Source organism: Stegostoma tigrinum, chromosome 25 (genome assembly GCF_030684315.1).
Source record: "Stegostoma tigrinum isolate sSteTig4 chromosome 25, sSteTig4.hap1, whole genome shotgun sequence".
NCBI classification, from domain to species: Eukaryota; Metazoa; Chordata; class Chondrichthyes; order Orectolobiformes; family Stegostomatidae; genus Stegostoma; species Stegostoma tigrinum.
Genome location: NC_081378.1, coordinates 4,557,220 through 4,565,487, shown reverse-complemented (window position 1 = coordinate 4,565,487; position 8,268 = coordinate 4,557,220). Strand labels below are relative to the sequence as shown.

At 40.9% G+C, this 8,268-nt stretch overlaps 1 protein-coding gene across 2 annotated transcripts in view; it reads right to left on the bottom strand.

Annotated features, from left to right (window-relative positions):
* The window catches only part of bend7 (BEN domain containing 7), a 43,651-nt gene continuing 35,383 nt past the window's right edge, over positions 1–8,268 (bottom strand). The window contains exons 7-9 of one of the 2 annotated variants that reach the window (XM_059654827.1): positions 8,065–8,184; positions 6,184–6,240; positions 1–628 (exon numbers count right to left, since the gene is read on the bottom strand). In XM_059654827.1, the coding sequence (XP_059510810.1) occupies positions 561–628; positions 6,184–6,240; positions 8,065–8,184 (245 nt within the window). In that variant the 3' untranslated portion in view covers positions 1–560. Of the gene's footprint in view, positions 629–685; positions 1,135–6,183; positions 6,241–8,064; positions 8,185–8,268 lie in introns of those variants that run through there. The other variant, XM_059654828.1, reaches the window with a different exon arrangement.

Sequence of the window (8,268 nt, the reverse complement as noted above, 5' to 3'; positions counted from 1 at the left end):
AGATGCTGCTTGGCCTGCTGTGTTCATCCAGCTTCACATTTTGTTATCTTATGCCTGCTTTTTTTTGCTTTGTTTGCAGTAGCATTCAAGGTGAATATATGCTCAATTGACTGCTTTAAGAAAACCGTTAAATACTAAACTCAAATTGAGCTGTCTATAGAAAAAGAAATGTTGCTTTGGTGTATTCTGCATAATTTTCTAATGAAATCTTTTGGTGTTAGTTGTTAAATTATATGAGGAATTCTGTGCATGTTTTATGTTCCAGTTGCAAATTCTTTACAATACTCTTGACAGCAGCACAGAGTGGTTATTACAAACACAAAACACAGATTCATAAGAACTTAAAGCACAAATTTGTAAGTAAGGTACAGTAAACTTTGAACATTAAATAAATGGAAGATTTACAAAGGAACATAGTTGATTGTGTAGGTGTTTTGAGATGCACCAGAAAGGGAGAGAGAGAAAAACACACAAAAAAATGAATGAGTAAAGGACTTTTTTTGATCCAACTGCTACAAGGTTTGTGTTGCATTAGAAAAACAGCTGTCCACATATCACATTTAAACTGTACGGCCTGGTTCAGAAGTATTCCACATATTGCTTGAACTGGCTGCATTAGAGCTCCCTCCTGAAACAAAACATATATTTCAGGATCATCAGTCATTGCTTGAAGAAAATCAGCTCATTGAGCAGAACAACACAGTCAACACAAAATTTTAAAATTCTTTTCTGACCAACAACAGCCATGAATTACCGTTATTATCGAGTACAAATCAATTGGGATACAGTTGAAGGAAAACTGACTCAAAAGATCAAGGATGAAACAGGATGCTGCACATTATTATGAATGAAACTTAATCACATTACTCTGTATGCTTGGTTATAAATTCAGCCAGTATTTTCAGTCAAGTTAAATGTCACTCCTAGGAGGTTGAGGTGTGGCCTTACAAAGGTTTATAAAATATGAGGGGCATAGATAAGGTGAATAGCAAATGTTTTATCTCTCAGCTCTGATGAAGTCGTCTAGACTCAAAACATTAGCTTGCTCTGTCTCCATGGATGCTGCCTGACTTGCTGTGATCGCCAGCGATTCTTGTTTTCAGTCTTTTCCCTAGGGTCGAAGAGTTCAAAGACCTAATTTTAACGTGAGAGGAAAAAGATTTAGAAAGGACCTAAGCGGCAACTTTTTCACACAGAAGGTGGTTCATATGTGGAATGAACTATCAGGAGTGGTAGATGCAGGTACAGTTACAACATTTAAGATATTTTTGGATAGGGTACATGAATAGGAAAGTTATAAAAGGATATGGGCCAAGTTCAGGAAAATGTGAATAAATTTGTTGCGGACACTTGACGGACTTGGACAGAACGATCCGTTTCCGTGGCTACTTTGGTAGGACGCCTTGATGTCAAGGACTGTCAGTATCTTCTCACCTCTTCTAGCTGTTTTGTCCATGGTTTAACCAAAGATTTAATGAAGTCAGGGACTACATGCCCTAGCGGAACCCAACTGGGCATCACCAAACAAGTAATCAGAGATAATGGGAACTGCAGATGCTGGAGAATCCAAGATAACAAAATGTGAGGCTGGATGAACACAGCAGGACAAGCAGCATCTCAGGAGCACAAAAGCTGACGTTTTGGTATCCCCCTCCTCCCACTTCAAGCCGCACCTCCAATTCCCACCTACCAACCTCATCCCGCCTCCTTGACCTGTCCGTCCTCCCTGGACTGACCTATCCCCTCCCCACTTATACTCTCCTCTCCACCTATCTTCTCCTCTATCCATCTTTGGTCTCCTTCCCCCTCTCTTCCTATTTATTTCAGAGCCCTCTCCAAAGAAGGGTCTAGGCCCGAAACGTCAGCTTTTGTGCTCCTGAGATGCTGCTTGGCCTGCTGTGTTCATCCAGCTTCACACTGTTATCACCAAACAAGTGCTGCTTGAGAGCAATGTTGATGATATCTTCCATCACTTTAATGGTGGTTGAGAGTAGACTGATTGGGTGTTAATTGGCTGATTTGGATTTGTCCTGCTTTGTGTACGCAGGACATACCTGGGCAATTTTCCACATTGTTGGGTAGATGCCAGTGATGTAACTGTACCTTAAGAGCCTGGCCAGCGGAATGGCAAGTTTTGCAGCACAAGTCTTCAATATGATTGCTGGAACGTTGTCAAGACCCCTAACCTTTGCCAAATCCAGTATCTCCAATCATTTTTTGATATCACATGGAGTGAATTGAATCGGCTGAAGACTGGTTTCTGTGATGCTGGGGACCACTCTACGAGGCCAAGAGAGATTATCCACTTGCAACTTCTGGATAAAGATAGCTGCAAATGCTTCAGCCTTATCTTTTACTCTGATGTGTTATAGAATCCAACCAGCTTTCCTAAACTGAACCAGTCCTATTTCCCTGCATTTGGCCCATATCCCTCTATACCTTTCCTATCCATGTTTCAACCCAAATGTCTTTTAAATGTTGTAATTGTACCCACCTCCATAACTTCCAATGGCAGCTCCTTTCATATATGCACTACCCTCTGTGAGAAAAAGATGCCCCTCAGGTCTCTTTTAAATATTTCCCTTCTCACCTTAAACCTATGCCCCTCTAGTTCTGGACTCCCCTATCCTGCAGAAAAGGCCTTGGCTGTTCACCTTATGTATGCCTCTCATTATTTTACAAAACTCTATAAGGTCACCCGTCAGACTCCGATGCTCCAGGGAAAAAAAGTCCCAGCCTATCCAGCCCCTCCTTATAACTCAAACCCTCCAGTCTTGGTAACAACCTTGTAAATCTTTTTTATACCCTTTCCAGTTTAATAACATCTTTGCTTTAGCAGGGCAATCAGAATTGTATGCAGTACTTCAAATGTGGCCTATAAGGCAGGTGGTGGCCTAGTGGTATTATCGCTGGGCTGTTAATCCAGAGACCCATATAACATTCTGGGGACCCGGGCTCAAGTCTTGGGATGGTGGAATTTGAATTCAATAAAATATCTGGAATAAAGAATCTAATGATGACCATGAATCCATTGTCAGTTGTTGGAAAAACCTATCTGGTTCACAAATGTCCTTTACGGAAGGAAACTGCCATCCTTACCTCGTCTGGCCTACATGTGACTCCGGACCCACTGCAATGTGGTTGACCCTGAAGTGCCCTCTGGGCAATTAGGGATGGGCAATAAATGTTGCCTAGCCAGTGATGCCCTCATCCTGTTAATGAATAAACTAAAAAAATGTCTTGTACAGCCGCAACCTGACATCCCAACTCCTCTGGTCAGTGCCATAACCAATGAAGGCAAGCATGCCAAACACCTTCTTCACCATACTGTCTACATGTGACACCAATTTCAAGGAACTATGTACCTGCATCTCTGGGTCTCTCCATTTGACAGTGCTCTCAGGGCCTGACCATTAACTGTGTAAGCACTTCCTTGTTTCGTCTTACTAAAATACAACAGCTTGCATTTATCCCAATTAAACTCCATCTGCCATTCCTCGGCCCATTGGCCCAGTTGATTAAGATCCCATTGTTCTCTTAGATAATCTTCTTCACCACCATACCACCAATTTTGGTGTGATCCTCAAACCTACGAGCCATACCTCTGATATTCTCATCTAAATTGTTTGTATAAATGACAAACAATAGTGGACGTAGCACTCTTCCTTATAGCACACCACTAGTCGCAGTCTCCAGTCTGAACAACCCTCTACCACCACATTCTGTATCCTACCATCAAGCTAATTTATCCAATTGGCTAGCTCTCCCCGCATCCCATGAGATCTAACCTTACTAATCAGTCTACCATATGGAACCTTGTAGAAGGCTTGTTTTAATCCATGCAGATAACGTCTACCTCTCAGCGTTCATCTATCTTCTTGGTCACCTCTTCAAAACACTCAAAGTTTGTCCAACACAATTTCTATTGAAAAAAGCCATGCCGACTATCTCCAGTGAGTTATTTAATTGTCCACCACCACCCACAAGCGGATGTGTCAGGACTGCAGAGCTCAGATATGACCTGTTGGTTACGGGATTGCTTAGCTCTGCCTACCATTTACTGTTTATGCTGTTTAGCATACAAGTGGTACTATTTGGTAGCTTCACCAGGTTGACACCTTTTTTTTTGGTATAGCTGGGGTTGATCCCTTTTTGACGGTAATGGTTGAGTGGGGATATGCTGGGCCATGAAGTGGCAAATTGTGCTAGAATACTGTGTTACTAATGATGACTCACGTTGTTTCATGGATGTCCACTTTTCAGTTACTAGATCTATTTGAAGTCTGTCCCATTCAGCATGATGGAGGGTATTCTCAGTGTGAAGATGGAACTTCGTCTCCACAAGGACTGTGCAATGGTCACTCTTACCAATTCTGCCATGGACAGATGCACCTGCAGCCAGCAGATCGGTAAGGATGAGGTCGGTGTGTTATTCTGTCTTGTTGGTTCCCTCACCACCTGCCGCAGACCCAGTCTAGCAGCTATACCCTTTAGAACCCAACCAGCTCAATCAGTAATACTATCACTGAGCCACTCTTGGTGGTAGGCACTGAAATCCCCCACCCAGAGTACATTTTGTGCCCTTGCCATCTTCAGTACTTCCTCCAAGTGTTGTTCAACATGGAGGAGTACTGATTTGTCAGCGAGGGAGGACGGTATGTGGTAATCAGCAGGAAGTTTCCTTGCCTATGTTTAACTTGAAGTCATGAGACTTCGTGGGATCCAGAACCAACGTTAAGGACTCCTGGAGCAACACCCTCCCGATCGTATAAACTGCACCACCCCCTCCTACTGGGTCTGTCCTGCCGGTGGGACAGCACATATCGAGGGATGGTGATGGTGACGTCTGGGATATTGTCTGTAAGGTATGATTCTGTGAGTATGACTATGTTAAGCTGTTGCTTAATTTGTCTAAGAAAACTCTCAAGTTTGTTACTAAGGAGGACTTTGCATTTAACCCTGCATTGCAAAATATCTAATTTAAATTACTGCATTTCCTTCTTTACAGGTAATGACTGACCATGATTCCAAATGTATAAGCTTGTATTGTAGTCTCACAAACAGCCCAATAATTCATTACCATTATATAAAAGTAAAATACTGCAGATTATGACATTCCCTTTTATCCCATTTTTCCCTTCTCAACATAAAATCCATTACACTTCCACTCACTTCAGTTCCAAAGAAGAGTCAGATTAGATTTGAAATGTTAACTCACTTCCGTACAGGTGGTGCCTGATCTGCTTAGTTTCTCCAGCACACACTGTTTCTTATTTACTTCTCCAGTTGTGCTATTAATCAACAAAACCACAGCACCATTCTAGTTTCTGTCTGACGAGCTTTATTCGCAAAGTCATTGGATTTTATTTATTGTTTTTATTTATTCATTCAAGGGATTTGGGTATCACTGGCTTGGCTAGCATTTATTTCCCATTCCTAATTGCCCAGAGAGCAATTGAGTCAACCACACATTGCTGTGGGTCTAGAGTCATGTGTAGGCCAGACCAGGTAAGGACAGCAGTTTCCTTCCGTAAAGGATATTAGTGAACCAGATGGGCTTTTCTTGACAATCGGCAATAGTTTCATGGTCATTGTTAGGCATAATTCCAGATTTTTATTGAATTCAAATCCTACTTTCTGCCATGGTGGGATTCAAACCTGGGTCCCCAGAATATTCCCTGGGTCTCTGGATGAACATTCCGGCGCTAATAGGATTACAGCCTCCACACCAGGATTGGAATACTCTATGGTAAGATCCCAGAGCAATTCACAAGGAGTGCATTATTGGGGGACTTTTTGATGAGATACTAAGCTAGGATCTCAAATGACCTGCTCCTGACCATATGTTTATGTATTTGTATGTGTGTTCACATGTCCCAGCTCCTTGTTCTACTCAATCATATGGCCATTTCCATGACGTTACTTGAAGAGAAGCAGGTGGTTCTTCCGAACACAAACATTACAAGGATCATTAGATACTTTCTGTTCAGCAGACTCATGGTCAACACTCCTTCCTTAAAGAAACACCATCAAAAACAATTCTGTTATGATCATTATCACTCAATCATTTGTGCGACTTCACTGGTGCAGGTCATCTGTTACATCTGCATATATATCATTGTGCAGAAGAATGACAAGTGTTCCTGAAATGTGTTCAGTAGGACAAGCGTCACTGAATATTACCTGGATTTAGAACAAAACTGCTTCCCACCTTTCCGCGGGATTCAAATGGTTCCAGGCCTAGAAATAGAAGTGAAAAATCGATTAGAATTGTATCTAATACACAGATTGCAAATAATAAGATGAATCAGATTTGTTAGATTATCTATGGAAACAACTTAGATAGTTAGTAAGGTAATGACATTCTGCATATGCAGGATCTAGAATAAAACTAGTAAGCCATCAAGCCTGCTCCAACAGTCAATAAGTTGATCTTCCTTCTCAATAACACCTTTCTGTGCTGTCTCTTAATTCTCTTTCACTTCCAATCCTTTCATCTGAAACATCTATCTAATCTTGAATTTATTCAACAATTGAGCACCCACAGCTCTCTGTAATAAAGGATTCTAAAGATTCTGTTCTGGGGAAGGGTCAACGGACCCGAAACATTAACTTTGTTTTTTTCCCTTCACAGATGCTGTCCGACCTGCTGAGCTTTTCCAACAACTTTGTTTTTGTTGCTAAAGATTCACAGCCTTCTGAGTGAAGAGGTTTTCCTGTATCTCAATCCTGAAAATCTGATCACTTATCTGGAGACTACGACATCTAGTTCCCATCTCTCCAGACTGGAAAATCAGTATCTTAGCATTATTCCTCTTCCAATGAAATCACTTTTTATTCCATCCCATTCTATCTGCGACTAACACTCATATGTAGTCCAGCCACCTCCAAACCTATACTGAAAAGCTATCTATTTTCATGCTCGTGTTTATGCAGCCACATTTTAAAGGTTCTGGGAGATCTCCTTATTCTGCTTTTTCTTCTCTCCATTAATAGATACAGTGTGCATGTACCAAGAAAGATTGTCCAACTTTGTGCAGTTCCTGAACTGCCCAGGTTCTGGTTTTTAAATCTACAATTCAACAATATTTGTATCATCTGTTGAATTCTAAGTCTTATGTATTTCCATCTCTGGTCACCCCAGACTGTTCTTTGAGAATTTCAGCATCATTCCATTGAATTTACACTTGCAATCATTTGTTTCATCCCAAAATACATTACATGTCCTCTCTGCAGAGAGCTGTCCCTGTGCCTTTCGGCTAACCTGGCAGAAATCTGAAGTATTGTAGTGTCTCTTGCCTCTGTTTTATGTCAACAGTAAATTTCAGCACAATGTTTGCACATCCACATCGAAATCAACTAAAGAAGGCAGATTCGATTATTTTATGGAATGGAAGATTAAAGAGTCAAGACCGATCATTAAACTTTTGCTACTACTTCCAAGACACGTGAAAGCAACCTGTAAAAGTCATGGAACAGCATGACCTTCCAAAGTTTTATTCTTCATCTAAGTTTAGAATCTATGTTTTTGGATCCAGGATTGTTCTTTCTTCTGTAGAATTTTTAGAGGTTGCATTAACCCCTACTCAAATTTTTCACAATATTTGAAAATGAAGACAAATACAGTTTTTTCAAAAATTCAGATTATTAGTCTTCTGTAATAATCACTGTTACGGGGTGGTGATGTAACGGTAATGTCAACAGATTAGTAATCCAGAGCCCCAGAGTAATTCTCTTGAGACATGTTTGAATGCCATTAGGTAAGCTGAATATGTAAACTTGTCAGTGACGGTGAGTACGAAACAAACACTAGTTGTTATAGATTGCCAAATGCTTCACTAATATCCTTCAAGGAAGGGAAGCTGCCATCCTTACCTAGTCTGGCCTATGTGCAACTCCAGATATACAGTAAACTGGCCCACTCTTAACTGGCCTCTGAAATGGCAAATCAAGCCACTTACAACAAGGGCAATTAGGGATGGGCAATGGACACTGACCTTGTCAGCAACACCAACATGCCACTGAAAAATACAAATTATGCAAATGCAAAATTCCCTTACTTACCAGAACCTCTTTTTAAACGCTTTCTGGCTAATTTAATTTGATCTTGGAGAATCTGTATCCAATCCTTCGGTCCAGGAAGTCTATCAATCTGATATAAGGTACAATATCTTCCTGTGAAAACTGAAAAATTTAAATGTTAGTTAATTGAATGCTGAAATTTATGGTGGTGAGGTTATACTCCTGGACCTACAACTTGCAAAATAT